This window comes from Carassius auratus, unplaced genomic scaffold, assembly GCF_003368295.1.
Source record: "Carassius auratus strain Wakin unplaced genomic scaffold, ASM336829v1 scaf_tig00217114, whole genome shotgun sequence".
NCBI lineage: Eukaryota > Metazoa > Chordata > Actinopteri > Cypriniformes > Cyprinidae > Carassius > Carassius auratus.
This window is the reverse complement of record NW_020528901.1, coordinates 57,612-76,506: the sequence shown is the minus strand read 5'-3', so window position 1 is coordinate 76,506 and position 18,895 is coordinate 57,612. Positions and strand designations below refer to the sequence as shown.

General features: G+C 39.4%; 1 protein-coding gene across 1 annotated transcript in view; it reads left to right on the top strand.

The window, feature by feature from the left end:
- LOC113100029 (MAM domain-containing glycosylphosphatidylinositol anchor protein 1-like) overlaps positions 1 to 18,895 on the top strand; it is an 84,707-nt gene that overhangs the window by 21,126 nt on the left and 44,686 nt on the right. The window contains exons 4-6 of the mRNA XM_026264897.1: positions 222 to 518; positions 7,388 to 7,654; positions 9,542 to 9,687. Coding sequence (XP_026120682.1) covers positions 222 to 518; positions 7,388 to 7,654; positions 9,542 to 9,687 — 710 coding nt within the window. The remainder of the gene's footprint in view (positions 1 to 221; positions 519 to 7,387; positions 7,655 to 9,541; positions 9,688 to 18,895) is intronic.

Below are 18,895 nucleotides of genomic sequence, written 5' to 3'. Positions count from 1 at the left end.
TTCAAACATACAAAAAACAAATATATATATAATAATAATATAATATAATATATATATATATATATATATATATATATATATATACACATACATACATACATATATATATATATATATATATATATATATATATATATATATATATATATATATATATATATATATATATATATATATATATATATATCATCTCGTCCTATGACTGTTTTCCTCTTTTCTAGTCGTTCCTCCTGTTCTGAGTGTGCCAGTCGGAGGAGGTGTGGTCAATGTCAGTGAGGGCGGGACCGCAGAGCTTGTGTGTTTAGTCGATGGTAAGCCCCGCCCACCCGTTCTGTGGTCCCGTGCAAACAAGGACCTGCCCATGCCGTCGGGGGATTGGGTGGTGGAAACACGCGATGGACGTTTGCGGCTGACCAATGTGACACGGGACATGATGGGAGCTTACCGCTGCCAAACCGCTCCTTACAACGGCCTAAACATCAAACGCCGACAGGCTCAGGTGCAGCTCAACGTAGAATGTAAGTGTTTCAGTTATCAGACAAAGTTTTTAATTGGGGAACTAATTTGAAATGGAAGTTCACCAAACTGCTAAAGCTAGAAGTAGCTAGATACATTAAAGTGATTTACAAGTAAGCAGTGAGTAAATAGCATTTCCCCCCATGATCTGCATAAATTATTGCATTCTCTGTCAGCAGCTTCTTATTTATGATTGACCTGTGAACACTCAAAATGATTGGCAGGCAGCTCTTAAAATGGCAAATATTTAGATATGTAACCTAAATATCTTATATCTATGTTATATTTAGATAACAACTTGCACAATAATTCCAGATGTCTTAACTTTTTATAAAAAACTTGTTTTGACTTTTTCGTTTTTGTTTATTTTATTTACACTACCATTCAAATTTTGGGCTCTGTAAGATTTTTTAAAAATGTCAACTTTCACTTATTTTATTTATTGGTCGATTTCATTTAGGATTTTTTTTTTAAGAAATATTTTTATGTATTTATTTATTATCTTTTATTTATTATAGGTTGCATTTATTTGATAAAAAATACAGTAAAAACAGTAATTTTGTGAAATAGTATTAATTTATAGAAAAAAATATTCTGTTTTAATATGTAATTTCAATATGTAATTTGATTAAATTAATGTTATGGCAAAGCTGAATTTACAGCATTATTACTTCGTTCAGAAATCATTCTGATATGCTGATTTGCTGCTCAAAAATCATTTATTATTATTTTAGTAAATGTATTTATTAAAAATCTTTTAGTTATTAAAATTGTTGTGGAAAATTATATCTTTTTTTCAGGATCTTTTGATGAATCAAAAGTTTAAAAGAAAAGCATTTATATGAAATAAAAATCCCTTTATATATTTTTTAAATGTCTTTGCAGTCACTTTTTTTTAGCAATTTAATACATCATTACATTATAAAAGTACTGATTTCTTTCAAAAGTTTGACCCCAAAGTTTGGAATGGTTTGTATTATGACTATTGATGTGAATAAAATCAGACCCCGCCCCCTAATATCCTGTATCATACTCAAAAGCTTGTCTGCTTGCAGAAGTAAAATGCCTTGTGAACAACAATGTAAGTATACTAAGTTGGCTAATTGTTTTGGTCACTACCTGTATTGAACAGGACATAGTCAAACTATATTGTGGTTTTAACTGTAAATGCTTAAAGGGATAGTTAACCTTTATTTGGTCCCCATTGACTCGCATAGTATTTTTTTTGTCACCATCAAAGTAAGTGGGGAACGGCAACTGAAGGTGAACTATCCTTTTGAAGGATTTAAAGTTCAAAAGTTATCCAAAGTGTTTTATAGGAAGTCCCGCATTAGCCTTTCTATAAATCACAGAAGGATTTTATTTGTCAGTCGACCAGGCCAATCGAACACATTACACATTATTTGTAAATTGACACGGTTTGGACACATCCCAGAGCGTCTCATACATAAGCACTTCTATGCCTGCCTGAGAAAGGACAGCGGTAATGAAGTCTATCGTGAAATTGTCTCGATCGATGGCGTGATTAGATTTGATTTGGTGCCGCACATTCTAATGTGATTTTAATCTTGATTGTAATGCGATCCACTGACTGAGGATAGATTGAGTCTCCGAACGCACGACCAAACGAGCCAAAGTGACACGCGTTTTCCATTAAGACCCAATGGGCCATTATCAATGATTTTGATCCTGCTATTTTTAGATGCAGCATTTGAGGGCCGGCGGGAGTGTTAATGCGTTTAGAGTTTTCATAATGCATTATGATGCCCGCGTGGAGCACGTTTTGTAAGTGCCGAACTAAAAAGCCTTGAATTCATTAGTGCTCTAGCTGCGCACAACCGCACAAAAGATAGACTGGTTAAACCCCGAACCACTCAATGCGCATCAGCCCTTTTCACACGAGCCATTAGCAGAGCAAAGCACTCTACGCTCTCATAATGGATCCTGTGTTTATTGTGTTGCTTCAAAATGCACCATGTGATTACAGGACGAAGCTGAATTAAAGTGTGCGTCGGACCATTCACTGCACAGGATGAGCATCTGACCGTGAGCATCACAGAATGCAGAGAGCTTTTTCGAGTTGTGACATTGTGGTCAGGAAAACCGGGTGGTTGGTGGTTCAAGCCCCACAAGGTTCGGGCCGTGAACCATTACCATTGTGCCCGGTTTATTCTAGGAGAACTGACGGTGATTGTCCTGCACTGAAAAGTTTTTAATAAAAATTGGTGTAAGATTTACTTTCGCTTACAAATACTACATTTTACAGATAATTACAAAGAACAGACATTAAACGCATTCAATATATATATATATATAGGTTGGCCATTTTTGACCCACAACTGTTTTTCAGGACAGCACAGGAAATTTTGGTATAGACAAACTATAGTGAAATGTACTCAATTGTTGTTTTATTTACAACTTTTAAGAGGCTTGAATGTAATGTTTCTGCTATACCGGTAAACAAATTTCAGTATCTCTTTAGATTATTTTTATTGATCAAATGCTGTTTTGTTATCATATTCTGTGTGACAGGGGTTGTTTCAGTATATGTCTCTTCCCGTCTGGCAGACAGCGTTTAGGTAAACGAGTTTGTCTCAGGTGAGCGGAGCATGTCATTGCTCGGCTTGTGATCAATTATGATAAACGAAGACAACAGCTACATGATTTATACTGTTATTTAACAGCACAGTCAATGAATGTGCACAGCCCATACATTCAGAAACGAAGTATAAATGCTGTGCATCTGACTTAAACACAATATATCCTGAAACATGTAACGCAGGGCATGCTGTGAACAAATTGAAGTTCTTGGGAAGGATTTATGGCCAGAGAAATCCCAGAATGCTGTGTTGCAGCTAAATGAGTGATAGCTTCATTAAGAGCTTGTATGAATCACCCTCTCCCCCACACATCTAAGTCTACACTCACATCCTCAGTCCCTTTGTTTCTATCTGCCGTCAATATCGCTGGCGTAACGGGCCCAGCTAATGTGGAGGATTGCAGGATGGAGCCCACCGCTGTGCTTCGTCCTACAGCAGGTCTGATTTATGAGCCAGGTGGCTCTGTCTGTCTCTCTGGAGCTAGAGACAGGGGGATGCTGTCTAACACCCCGTCCTGTCTTTCTGTGTCAGGAGAGACAGACAGCGTCTGCCTGAAAATGAACCATGTTTCACTGAGAGGCATCCAGAGGCTAGCAGGGTAAATCTCACTAAACCTGTCAAGAACAATCTTGTTCTAAAAAAAACCGTGATATATTATTTAAATCATGAACCATTTGTAGTATCTGTTGCTTGTATATTGATTTAAATAAAATATGAATACATTCATATTTAAAATACTATAAATGTATATTTTTAATTAAAAATGTATGTTTTTAATTATGGAAAATGTTATTTTTTTAAAATACATTTGCAATTATACATATTTAATTAAAAAAAGTAATATTTGAAAACACACACGCACACACAACCTTGCACATTATATAAATAATAATTATATAAAAAATAAAATTATGACAGTAATATACTCTTGATTAATAATATTAAAGTGAAAATTAAAATTTCCTGAAAATTCAAGAAACACCTTCAGGGCAAACAAGATTTAAAGGTGCTGTAGGGAACTTTTGTAAAAAAAATATTTTTTACATATTTATTAAACCTGTCATTATGTCCTGACAGTAGAATATGAGACAGATAATCTGTGAAAAAAATCAAGCTCCTCTGGCTTTGCCTCCTATTGCCATTTGCAGAAACTCCATCGCTCCCGGTAAAAAACAACCAATCAGAGCTGCGGTCCGTAACTTTGTTAGTGTTCAAAATGTAGAAAAATGTATATAATAAGCGAGTACACCATGAATCCATTTTCCAAACCGTGTTTTTGGCTTGTCCTGAATCACTAGGGTACACCTATAATAAGTGTTTATATTCGGACTATTTTAGATTGCTTCGGGGGCACCACGGTGGAGTAACCCAGTACCTTTGTGATTCTTCATAGACATAAACAGAGAGAAGTAGTTCCGGCTACGATGTTCTTCCGCAAGACACGAGCAGTTCTGTTTATTAACCGCTAGAGCGTCAAAAGTTCCCTACCGCAGCTTTAAATGAGTTTGTTTCTTAATCAGAACAGATTTGGAGAACTTTTCCATTACATCCCTTGCTTACTGATGGATCCTCTGCAGTGAATGGGTGCTGTCAAAATGAAGTCTGCAAGTCCAAACAGCTGCAAGTAAAAACATCAAAATATAATACACAAATAATATTAGTAATCCATAAACTGCGTGTTTATGAACAAATCCACTATCAAATGTTTTTCACTTCAAATTGTTGCTTCCTACTAAAACACAACTCATCTCATCTGAATCAGGAGAGAAATATGCATGGATCAAGAATAGTTTACAAGCAAAAACAGTCCAAAATAGTTTAAACAAATATGTTGGTGAATTTTGATTTGAGGGGAAAAAAGAGGATGGGTTTTCACTGCAGGAAGCATTCAATATTAATGATGGGTTTGTTTTTTACAAATAAACTGCTTTTCGCTTCACAAGATGTTAACTTATTGACTGGAGTTGTGTGGATTACTTGTGGATTATTGTGATGTTTTCATCAGCATTTTGAACAGATATCCATTCATTGCAGAGGATCTATTGGTGAACAAGTTATGTACATTTTTCAAATTTGTTCTGATTCTGAAGAAACAAACTCATCTCCATCTTAGATAGAGTACATTTTATGAAACTATTGTATTATTTGACTTAATAATTGTGTTCACAAAAGATCAATACCGATGTATGCTCAATTTTCTCCTCTTTTTTTACTTTTAATGAAAAATGACAGGAATCTTTTTATAGTTTTATAGTTTAATATGCATACAGTATATGTTTTCTCTTGTGTCTTTATTTTGAGTTTGTTTTATCTTCACTCTCATATTTATGAGTGTTATTGGGTGGCTGAATTTCATGATGTTTTGGTTACAGACACGTGTCCTCTCACATGAGACGGATGATTATAGTTTGTTTATGGGAACTGTTGTGTTGTGAAATTAAAATAATCTGGTGTAAACTTCATTATGGGAATAGATAAGAGAAAATCACCTCTTCCTGTTGAGCTCAGATAAATGTTTCTCACAAACAGAGTTGGAATGCAACACTGATGATCGGGCCGTCACATCAAGGGAATTTATAATGCTCTACTATACAGTATCGATCACGGCACCTTTTGTTATGCGTTTCCCAACTTGACTTTTATTTCCGTCATGTCTGGGTCTGTTTTTCTTGCTTTCTTTGCTCACCGTGTTTATATATTTTAAATACATAGCATTTTTTTCTTTATCTACAAATAATCATGAAAAGAAGATACATTTCGGAAAAGTCCAACAAAATATCATATGAGCTGTTTTATTCAGTTCATCATGCATAATGAATATGCATAATTTATAAGTTCATGCATTCCATGGGATTTGAACCCATGACCCTGGCGTTACTAGCACCAGTGCCTTTCTGTTCTTTTTCTTTTAAGTTTGCCTAAACTCTTAGCAACATTTGGGACGTTTAAATACATTTAATTTTCATTCAAAATAAATATACAAAATGTATCAAATTCGTTTTAAAATATAAAATTATCGTTTTAAAATATAAGAGAGCCAAATACTCTTTTTGTTGTTGTTAATGAAAATTATTTAATAATTAAAAAGTTTTTTTTTAATTTGTTTATTTTGTTTTGTTTTTTTGCTCCAAAGAATTGTGCCACTTACGGAGTGGTTTGGCTGGAGCTCTAGTTCTCTCCCATGCTGTTTGTTTTCTTTGTCTCAATTCCAAAGCACAAACCAGAGAACCTTGTGGGGATTTTAAATGGGTTTCATTGTGATCATTTTGGCATGGTTGAATTAATGTGAATACAAGTCAGTGAAATCAATTTTGACCCTGTGTGCTTCTTTAATGCACTAAACAATGAGAAATGTTTTTGTTTATTTATATATATATATATATATATATATAAACAATCTTTACTCTGACATATTTATATGTCATGTTTATATTTATATAAGTGAAACGGTAAAGAACATTTTATTTTATCGATCAGGAATTGGTTGGATCTTGTAAAATGGGTATGATAATCATTCTGAATGTTATGTTGGATGTCTATTTCAAAGGATCGTCTGTTAAAGTTTACATTATGTACAACCAACGAGTTTGTAAATCAGTCTGAAGCTAATAAGGTTTTTTAATTATATTGTCATCGAAAGCATTGATTCAAGTTCATAAGTTAATTACACCCTGATGCTTTGTCACAGTTTCTGCACATTATTAGTTACAGTAATGTACTGTTGATGTATGCCTGAGGTGCTTTGATGCTAATTTGCAGTCACATCCCTTCATACATGCAGAGTGTCTAACCAGACCCTGGTAGACTGTAATAAGTCACTAGCTCTAGCACACTATATAGATTGATTCCGTGCAATTAGCTGAGGCGATGTGGACCCCATATTATTGATTCAGGTAGTAGCTTGCAATATGTCATCTGAACGTCATCGGCATGTGCAATGGGTTCAAGTGTTGTGTCCTAAGTGCTTTGGTGTGGTTTATTTGGGGCTTCGTTTCCAGTAAAAATCTCAATAGTGGTCCATTCAATTACTGTTCTTTTCCTTAAATTGATTTTTGTCCTGTTAGTGAAGAAAAAAATGCTGTTTGAGAACCATTTTACCAAAAAGTGAACTGTGATAGAAGTCACAATGTCAGCACAGCAAACCAAAACAGATGCAACAGATGAAAAATGACTTGTAAAATTATAATTGTACCTAAAATATTCACCGAAAAATGTAGAAGAAACAATCAGATGAATACCAGTAAGTTATAATAGTCTTTTTTCTCCACCAGATCCTCCTGTTGTGGATCCAGTCCTGCTGGATGTACGTTCTCAAACGTTTTCGACAGTCAATCTCCGATGCTTGATTCTCAAATCCAATCCTAACCGAATTGCCAGCGCCCGCTGGTATCGCAATGGGTTGCTCATTCGAACCCCAACAGTGGACCCTCAAAGTGTCCCTCAGCTTCGCTTTAAACTAGACACCACTAATAATGGCACTTACGAGTGCAGAGTGAGCAATGGAGTCGGGACCTCAACCTGCACCTTCATTGTGTCTGGTGAGTTGTAAAAAAAAAAAAAAAAAAAAAAACCCCTACATGTGCGTTGGATGCTGTATTTTACAGAAATACTTTCCTGTAGCCTTGGGTCTATTAGTCTTGCTATAGGACGGTTATCAAACTTTGTCAAGAGTCGGAAGTCATATTTAGTTTGTCTTGTTATTCCTGTTGTTTGAGCACAAGCAGTCTGGTTTATTAAATTTGACCTGTTCTGTAGAAATCCGGGTCATACCAGTAAAGGTGGACAGTTAGTAGTCTTACAAGTTAGTCATCTAACTATTGTCTTTAACAAGAATTATCTAATTTGAATCGGAAAAGTAAGACTGATGACCACTGCTCATTGGTAAGGCCTTCCAATACATAACGACATGGTTTATTATTTGTTAATAAGGGAATTTATTTAATATAAACTTTTGTGATTTTGTGAACTTGTTCAACTGATTCATTGACCCGACTCAGAAGAACAATTCTTTCAGACATCTTTACAACTACCTAAACCAGTGTGGATAACTTAAAGCCCACAGCTGACTAGCTTGGACCAATTAAACCATATGAAACCACTATTATCAAGCTGATTTAAACTGGATCTTCCATATGGGATTACATAATCATTTCTGATTGCTTTGCTGGAAAGTGAACAGCATTAAAATGAGAATTAGCATATTTTGTCCGTCACTTACTCCTTGCAGTTGAGTTGCCATCTTTGTTTGCGTCTACTACGCTAGTTGCTGATGTGCTGGAGACATCTGCCAAGAAAGGCCAGACGGCGATGTGGCACCATACAGTACACTTCCAGAAACACTGGCTGCCGTCTTGCAGACTTGGAAAGTTTTTTACTTCTCAGCAGGGTCTTATCTTTAGCTTTGCCAGCACATCGTGACAGCTGAGGGGTGCTAATGCTATCAGCTAGTTCTATCACCCCTCTCTAATATGACTGCTGTTAAACTGTAAGCCTAGCTGCTATGCAAAATACAGATTTGGTAATATGGTAAAAGGAATTGTGTTACAACATTTAGCATTCTATTGTCCTTACTCTGATTTGGTATGAAAAGCATTTCTGATGAAATGTACCCCAGCTAACAAAACAATGTTTTCAGAAGTTATGAAAATTTTATTTCTGAATGTTCAAAATGTAGTGTTTTTTTTTTTTTTATATATATTTTTTTAAAATTTCTACTGTATCTTGGTCTAAATGATGGTTACCATAAGTTCCTTTAAGGGACATAGTAACGGCCAAAAACATAAAAACTGACTTCAGCACAGCATAGCTGCTTACAAGTAAAAAAAAAATGACTTCAAATATATAATTTATCCTACATCGGTGGCACAAGACAAAATCTTAAAAATATTTATTCTAGCAATTTCTGTTTGGTGACACTAAATTAAACAGTTCTTATTCAATGAAATGCTTGTCTTTCGTTGATGCTCTAGATAATTAGTTCTCACCCGGTGGGTCATGACCCCAATAATGGCTTTTTTCTGCAATAATAAAATACAATTAAGTATGCATACCTAGAATGGCAAACAAATTTATCACATTATCTTTAATGTAACAGCTATGTCTAGAATAAAAACCCCTGCTATTTCTGTTGAAGATCCACCTTATATTTCAAATATCTTTAACAGTCCATTATGCTGCTTGATTTTGCTGTTATTTAACTGTTATTTTGTCATCAAATTATTTTAATGCATTTTCATAATCATAAACATGCCAGTTTTTAGATCAGATAGTTTACTTCAGTTGAAATGAATCGAAAGCATTGGACATTTACAGGAAATAACTTACTACCTCATTGCAAAATAAGATGGCTAAGATGGTAGTACTTTATCTTTTTAAAGTATTTGACTAATTAGTCTTACTCTGTTTTGGTTTGTTTGTTCATTTAGCTCAGCCGTTTAATGCAGAGTTTTACTACGACACTCCAAACCCCATTCGCACCTTGAAGAACAATTATTCCTACATCCTACAGTGGACACAGAATGAGCCTGGCGCTGTGGACAAAATCATCGGCTACTGGATTAATGTCCAACAGGTAAAGCGAACACCCACGGACACTGGGAGCTTAATTCTTTCTTTCTTTCTTTCTTTCTTTCTTTCTTTCTTTCTTTCTTTCTTTCTTTCTTTCTTTTTCTTTCTTTCTTTCTTTCTTTCTTTCTGTGTTGGCTCGGTTGGAGGTGGATGAGTAGAATAAGTGTGTTTGTAATAGGAGTCAGGGGAATAGTGTGTTCTATGTAGGGAGCAGACAGCGGATCGATCACTGCTTGTACTGCATTAAAGAGACTCTCAGAACCCCACCGGCCCAACACAGGAACACACAAGTAGTCTGATTGGATCTGTATTTCATCCCTGCTGAAAAAAAACAAAAACAGCTTATACACCCTAAAGTGCTCTTTTAAAGAACATGGTCAAGCAGGTTACCTTTAGCTTGTAGTCTGTGTGATAAACAATGATGCTTAGGTCAACATGATTCTTAAGTCATGTTTCTTCTCTTACAGTGGAATTGATTAAGTAAATTGACTTTTAGGGTCGACCTCACGGGACAAAAATATTGGTGTTAACACAAATAAATCGCAAATATATAGCATGCGCAAACCTACTGTGTTTAGTAGCTTGAGTTCTCGTCCACAGAGATGAATATGTCCTCATTGTGTTGATCGCACTCCACTTTGCCAGATGTGATTGGATGCTCATGTATAGCTAACTTTACTTCACACCCAAGCAGCTGTAATTCACACAGTTCCTGCCTTTTGACCTGAGTCAGCAGTGTTGAGGCCGCATGAATATGCTTTGCATTTCTGTACATGGTTTAGTGGCGCATTGTACAAAGTACAGTGTCTGGATGGTTTGTTAAAAAATTTAAATATGTCCCAGTTTCCACTGTGAGGCTGACTGACTGAAAAGGTTTTGTGGTAACACTTTAGAATAAGGTTCCATTAGTTAATGTTAGTTAACTACTTTCATTAACATGAACCAAGCAAGAACAATCCTTCTACAGCATTTATAAGTCTTAGTTCATGTTAATTTCAACATTTACTAATGCATTATTTAAATCAAAAGTTGTGCTTGTTAACATTAGTTAATGCACTGTGAATTACCATGAACTAACAATGAATAACTGTATTTTCATTAACTAACATTAATGAAGATGAATAAATACAGTAATAAATGTATTATTCATTGTTTGTTCATGTTAATTAATACATTAACTAACATTAACTAATGGAACCTTATTCTAAAGTGTTACCGGTTTTGTCTTCAATGCAGGTCCTTAACCATCATAGATGTTGAGGAGGACAACCCCGCCCCCATATTTTATATTCAACAGTTACAAAAGTTACATGTTTAGGTTTATAAGCGGTCTAACAGTGGTCTAAAATGCACAAATACAATTTTATGAAACATGAACTAGGTTCAGAAACGTATTAAGTTGTTTATACTGTAAAAAATCATATTCCTATTGAGTATGTTTGTGTAATTATGTAGTTAAATTATCTAAAATGCTCCTTAGACAAGATACATTTTCTTGAGAAGGATAACTTAATAAGACTTGTTTTCTAAGACTCTTGAATATAAGGGCATTTTGTTTTACTACACTGGCAGATTTGGTTACTTGTTTTTAACTAGTTTTTTCTTAACAGAAGAGAAAATATCTGAACAAAACACACCCATAATAAAGATACATTCTCTGGAAACAAGCATTTATATGTTATGCAGTGTCAATCCTCAAGTAAACCGGTCTTGTTTTAAGCATCTTAGATATTTTAACTGGAAAACAAGTCGAAACAGTTATGCTGCCTTTAATTTGCAATACTTTCTTTTAGTTAAAAAGCATCTCAAGTATCCTTCTTGAGGAAGGGAATCCTATAATGCATTACACAAGCTTAATGAAGAAATCTATGATTTAGTACTGAAACTAATTGAAAAAGAAAGAAAGAAATAGTTTAATTCTGTTAAAACACATAATTTGTGTTTTATGTATTTTTGCACTTTTTAGAACATTGCACTGTTTTTCTCTAAACCAAATTCTATTGAAATCAATCACATCAAGTCAGCTCACTAATACATGGACAGAGCCAATGTTGAATCTTTTACAGGCAATGTTTCAATAAAACAAACTACATCTTTGAAGCATTCACTGGGATTCTCTCCACCCCCCATGTGTCCCGGTTGAAATCTGGCCACCCTATGCAACAAACAAACACCCTCTAAACATCTCGGGAGGACCCGGCACATCGATGCACCCTCGTCACAGAAACTGTGTTGCACTTTGTGACTCTTCATCAGATTTTTTGATTCTGACGTCCTAATCATCTATTCATAGAAACCTGGCCCAGAGGGGGGCGGCAGGAACGGAAGAGCGCCAATGAATTATGGAAGGAGGCAGGAATCAAAGCGAACGGGGAGGGGGAGATTAGCCACTTGTCTTTGTGTGCATGAATAGCTAATCTTCCCCTCTTTAAAACCTTACCTTAAGTAAGAGTCTACAGGGACCAATGAATTAACATCCTGACTGCAGCAAGCGTGCATTAACTTTTATGAGCGTGCGTGTGTGTGGTGGAGAGCGAGACAGATTATAGATGAGCTTCTCAGTAGACTCTGTTGAGTATATGTGCATATTTGATCATAGTAGAATAACAATGAATGTCTGTGTGTGAACAGTGAAATATAGTTCATTGGATTTGTGTGTGTGTTTGTATCTATATGGTAAGGACCGTGCGTTGGCATGTTCGTCTGTGTATAAATTTGTCCAAGGTGTGAATGCGCCACACTGCTTTGCAGTGGTAATGCTGATAAATGTTTTATAGATGTTGCTCTCAGAAATGTAGAAAAGAAAGGGAAAAGAGAGAGGGGTAATGAGCTGAAGAAAGCAGTGCCATTGTTTCTCATTGAGACGAGGGCGTTCAATACAAAGAGTTTCAGTCTCTAACTTTAGAAACGTCTTTTGTTACTCATCTAGTATTGGAACTATCACAAGATATATGCGCGAGAATATAAAGTTAATTAACAGTTAACTGATAAAAAAAACAGTAATTTTTGACAGATAGATGGGAAATATGTATTTATAAAACTAAACACTAAATGTAATTATCTATGAAGATTCGGGAGGAGCGCGTCAGATACTTAGCCTAATCATCACAGGTGGACCACAATCAAGTAATCAATCCCACAGTATAAATATCGCTGACTTACCTCTATCCATTGACGGTTTATCAGCATGCTGGTTCGCCTCGTCAGTCACCTTATCACAGACCCAATTTTCGTACCAACGAAGAGTGCTACACAGGGGATTTATAAGACCTGCTGCTTTTGCCGGACCCGAGATCATTTCTACCCAGCCAAACACGGCCGTTGAGCAGCATTAAGCGTCATCGCGACAGCTGCTATCCTCGCCAAGCCACACATCGTGGCCAATAGACCGTGCAACTCCGAGCTTGCCTGCTCGATACACGATCGCGCCGCCCGAGACCGAGCTCTCGTCGAGCGCTGGATTGCAGCAGAAAGAATCCAACCACGGTTCAGCCTTTCACCACGGCGTTCCGGCCGAGTGGCAGTTCGAGGCCGCTTCCTCTAGCGGCGCGCAGACTAATACATTTCCAGGCGAAGACGCTAAAAAACAGGTTCTTCTTTTTCTTCATTGGATTTTTACGGCAGTTTGCATTCAAAGTGTTGCATCTAAAAGCAGTTTTGCGGCTAAAGTTTTGTTCCGTCTTCTTCTAGTAGTGTTTTATGGAGGTTTTGGCAAACCAACGTAAAGGTGCATTACCGCCACCCGCTGATCCGGGGTGTGGATTCCGCATAGATTTGGACTACAGATACACCGTTCCGTCGGATGATGATGCCACTTTTTAACCACGAAGCCAAAGTCATTAGGTTAGATTATTGTAATGCCTCGTTCTCAGGCCTTCCAGCTAAATCGTTGAGCAAGCTTCAGTATACAAATTCTGCCGCACGCTTGTACTTCTCCTCGCGAACACATTACACCGGTTCTTTCACAATTACACGGGCTTCCCGTAAACATGAGAATTGATTTTAAAATTCTTATCTAACATACTAGGCACTTCATGGGACTGCACCTGAGTATTTTTGTGAACTCATCAGTCCTGATATTCCATCACGCTCTCTTCGCTCTACTAACTCTTCACTTCACCAGCCATAATGTGAGCTAAAGACCATGGGGGAAAGAGCCTTTTCATATAAAGCCCCTACGCTATGGTATGTACTTCTTCTGCATGCACCTATGTTGGGCGATTTTTGTTGATTAAGTCACATTTATTCAAGACTGTCTGTCTTTAATGAATTATTGTATTGCTTTTGGCGTTTGTTCCTACAAATAAAATGCATTATTATTATTATTATTATTATTATTGTTACATTTGCCTTACCACGCACGTTTAAACCTCGCCGAAATGATAGAGACATAAGTTCAAAAAAAAAAAAAAAAAAAAAAAAAAAAGTCTCTGGATAAAAGCGCCTGCTAAATGCTTAATTTAATTTAAAAATTTTCATTTGCATGCAAGTCTTCTGGTAGGACCAAATCATTTAGGGACCTATTTTACCATTCACTGGCGTGATCACTCAAAATTTATCTAAAACGCATCTGCCCTCGTGTTTTGATGCAGGAAAGCAAGCATGAGTAAAATTGCCATCGCCTTTTAAGGACCGTAATACGGAAAACCGGAAAGTAAGTCTCTTTAGAAACCACTTGGAAGCAAATAGCACATAACTGCCGTTAACCCATTTGCTGCAAGCATCGCCAACGGCCCCAGTCTATGTTTCGTTTTCACAGCACGTTAAACATCACTCTCTTACTTGATCTGGATAAGCCGCGCATCAATTGAAGTCCAAAGACTTTGGCTTTTATATCTGACCAATATTTCGATAAAACATAATTCCAGTGATTAATTTTCCATCATGTCAGGAAAACTATTCCTATTCCTGAACGGTAAACGTCAAAGTGTTAGCTCGTGGACAAATGTTGATCATGGATCTAGTCAGAAAGAATCATGAACAGAAACATCTTTATTTTGGGTATATAATTTCTGCCTCCATGCCAAAAATGGGGGGTATCTTGTAAGGGGTTAACGTTACTGCTATAATCATGTCTTTTGGTACAACGCCTTACAAGACTAAACATGCTCAATCGTTTCCAAAAGCCTCTGTTTCCACAGTCCATAATACAACGTGAAAACAGCGTTCCAAACGTATCCACTCGGGAGTCCGTCTAAAGAGCCCGGAGGCCAAATGAGAGGAAAGATGCTTTTCCAACAGGAACATAATAAGGTGGACAAGGCCTGAGGAATCGTCAAATCAGGCAACAAATTGCTAAGCTGGTAACACAGTAGGCTACCCATCCATTTTTAGCTTGCCCCATCAAATATTACTAACACTTTTACTCTTCCCACAGCCAACATCTACAGCAGCCGAAGCAAGTAGCCTTTCATGTACCTCCTCACTGCCGCAGCAGTGTCTGCTCCCGCAGGGGCCTTTCCTGTACCTCCCCACCGCCGCTGCAGTGTCTGCTCCTGCAGGAGCCTTTCTTGTACCTCCCCACCGCCGCTGGAGTGTCTGCTCCCGCAGGAGCCTTTCCTGTATCTCCCCACCGCCGCTGCAGTGGTCTGCTCCCGTAGGAGCCTTTCCCGTATCTCCCCACTGCCGCTGCAGTGTCTGCTCCCGCAGGAGCCTTTTCCGTATCTCCCCACTGCCGCAGCAGTGTCTGCTCCCGCAGGAGCCTTTCCCGTATCTCCCCACTGCCGCAGCAGTGTCTGCTCCCGCAGGAGCCTTTCCCGTTCTCCCCACTGCCGCAGCAGTGTCTGCTCCCGCAGGAGCCCTTCCTATACCTCCTCACTGCTGTGCAGTGTCTGCTCCCGCAGGAGCCTTCCTACACCTTCTCCCTGCTGTGCAGTGTCTGCTCCCGCAGGAGCCTTCCTACACCTCCTCACTGCCGCGCAGTGTCTGCTCCCGCAGGAGCCTTTCCTGTACCTCCACACTGCCGTAGCAGTGTCTGCTCCCGCAGGAGCCTTTCCCGTTCTCCCCACTGCTGTTGCAGCGTCTGCTCCCGCAGGAGCCTTTCCTACACTTAAATATATATATAAAAAAAAAAAAAAAAAAAAAAAAAATAATAAAATAAAATACCACACATCACCTCCGCCTAAAGGCATGCCATGCATCTGAGGTTGCGGTGATAGCATCATGTATCGACAATAGCCAAGACGATATTAGGCCCATTCTCCAACCAACGTTTTTTATAATAATCATTAGGCGGCCTACCTTAATTCGGCCTACCTTAATTAATCAAACCGCTCCGTTATCCCATCTCAGCACTGCATTTCCCGCTCGCCCGTGCCCTCAAAGGACGATGTGAGCCCGTAGGTTTAAAAAAAAAAAAAAAAAAAAAAAAAAAAAAAAAAAAAAAAAAAAAAAAAAAATCATTGGACAAGCGAGATGATCGTAGTGCCGACTACATGAACTAGCAGTATTTAAATATAGTATTTATACTTAATACCAGTGTATCAGTACTTCCGAAAGTATATATATTTTTTTTTTGATTATGGGCGATTCCATAGGCTCTTTTCGTGCACCTGCATGGTCAAAATGGTAAATAGTAAGCTCAGACAGTATAAAGAATCTTTCTCTTACTCCACCCATGCACGATTACATCGTCGATATGTACCATCGATCTCACGTGCTGACAATGACCACATCGCCGATACATGGCACCCATTTGGGGTACACTGGCACAGGAAATCCTAACTTATTTTTGCACGCTTAATTTCGGATACTATGACTGCACCAAGATTTTTTCGGACTCATTATCGGGAGCAGCTCATTGGATGTGCTAAACAATTATCCAAGTAAGCCTCACAGCGTCTACCCTCGTAGACAAATAAATCATCCTTAGTATCGAACTCCCTGCCAGGCGCTGCAAGAGGGCTCCCGGTTGAACCAACCTTTGCCTTCTCCATTCAACTATTATAAATCATCCTTAGTATCAAACTCCCTGCCAGGCGCTGCAAGAGGGCTCCCGGTTGAACCAACCTTTGCCTTCTCCATTCAACTATCAGCAAAGCTTACTCGTTTGACAACGCAAATATTCAAATCCTGCCAGATGCTTTCCCACTTAATCAATCTTGGACTTTCCATCCAACCACCAGCGAAGCTTACCCGATTAAAAAAGCCAAAAAAAAAAAAAAAAAAAAAAAAAAAAAAAAAAAGACATTTACCTATCGAACACCAATGAGTACATTGCAGCCCAAATAAATTTTCCCTTCGATGGCAAGATGTACCCATTCAATACCGCAAGTTACGCTTTCGCCGAACACTAACGGGCTCTTCGCAGATAAAACAATCTCATTTTTCCCTCCGATGGCTGGAGAGACTACCCATCTGGTGTCGCAAATTTTAATAAATATAATAAATGAAAATACAAATAAATATAGAAAATAAATAAATAAATAAATAATAAATAAAAAGACACCGGATGCTGGCCATAGCCTCCCGACCAGATAACCTTACCTTTTTTCAATCCTATGGCCGGCAAGGCTTCTCTCTTCGATGCCAAGAGCTTGAGCTCCCATCGGATGCTGACGAGAGCCTCCCGGCCAGACAACCTCACCTTTTCCGTCCTTTGGCCAGAGAGGCTTAACCGTTCTATCCGGGAGCTAAGCTCCTGTCGGACGAAGGTAAGAGCCTCCCGGCCGGACAACCTTTTCCGTCCTTCAGCCAGAGAGGTTTACCCGTTCGATTCCTGGAGCTAAGCTCCTATCGGACGTCGGTCCGAGCCTCCTGGCTAGACAACCTGACCTTTTCCACCCTTGGCCAGCGAGGCTTACCCGTCCGATGTGAGTGCTCCCATCGGACGCCGGCGACAGCCTCCTGGCCAGCCAACCACGACCCTACTGTGTGTTTCAGGTTACTAACCTACAAGCAAGCTGCTTAAATGCTGCAAGTACCTAACACACAATAAACTCTCCTTCCTTCCTATGGTCACCAAGGCTAAACCGTCTCTTGCCAGGAGTAGCAAACTCCCTTAAACGCCGACGACAGCCTAACGACCACGCAAACTTACCTTTTCCAACCTACGGCCTGCGAGGCTCACCCAGTTTGTCCCCGCCGGACGCTGGCAAGAGCCTCCTGGCCACCTATCGTTACCTTTTCTGTCCGCCATCCGGAGAGGCTTACCCGTTCGATGCGCGTGCTCCCTTCGGACGCCGGCGAGAGCCTCCCGGTTAGACAACCTTACCTTTTCCTTTTCTATGGTCAGCGAGGCTTACCCGTTCGATGTGTGTGCTCCCTTCGGACGCTGGCGAGAGCCTCCTGGTCAGACTTGCTTTACGTTTCCACCCTACGGTCGGCGAGGCTTACCCGTTCGATGTGTGTGCTCCCTTCGAACGTCGGCAACAGTCTCTCGGCCACACAACTTACCTTTCCATTTGACGGTAGGCGAGGCTTAACCGTCCGACGCCACGAGTCTCGTCCTCTCGCCAAATCCTGCAAAAAAAAAAAAAAAAAAGCTACCCTCAGCTACTCTCACATCTTTTAACCCCGTCTGGCGAGGCTTACCCGTTCGATGTTCTGAGTTTGAGGCCCCATCGGATGCTGCGAGAGTCCTCCCAGTCGGGTTTTCCTTTCCAACCCTCCCCGTCCGCCGAGGCTTACCCGTCTGTCGCGTGCGCTCCCTTCAGACGTCTGGCGAGAGTCTCCCGGACGGGCCTATGCTTGCCAGCCGCAAGTGAATCTCATCCAGCCGATGCCGTGAGTCGGGATCTCCCTTCGGATGTTGCCAGAGTCCTCCTTGTCGGCTGGCCCAAAAGCTTTTTATCTGCCTAACCGAGAGGACCCAGACGTCCGTCATCCTGAGTCTCAATCTCCTGTCGGAGGCTTCATGGGCCCTCTCGGTCAGCGTTAGGCCCTTCACCCACTGAATAGCAGGGGCTATCAGCCAGTAGGGCCCGTACGCCGACACCGTGACCTATTCCGGTCGAGGCAACTCGGGTCCTCCCGGTCGGGCACCACAACCACGCCGCTCCTCCTCATCGGCCGGCAGGGCTCACCGATCCAACGCCAAAAAACTCCAGTTGAGCATCGGCCCGAGCCCTACCGACCGGGCGCCAACAACCACGTAGTTCACTAGCTGCAGCTGGTAGGGCCTACTCTCTCAACGCCCAAGTCGCTCCCTCCGGAGTACGTAGGTCCTTCCAGCCTGCCAACGAGATTACTTCTCAGAAACCAAATCAGCCCCC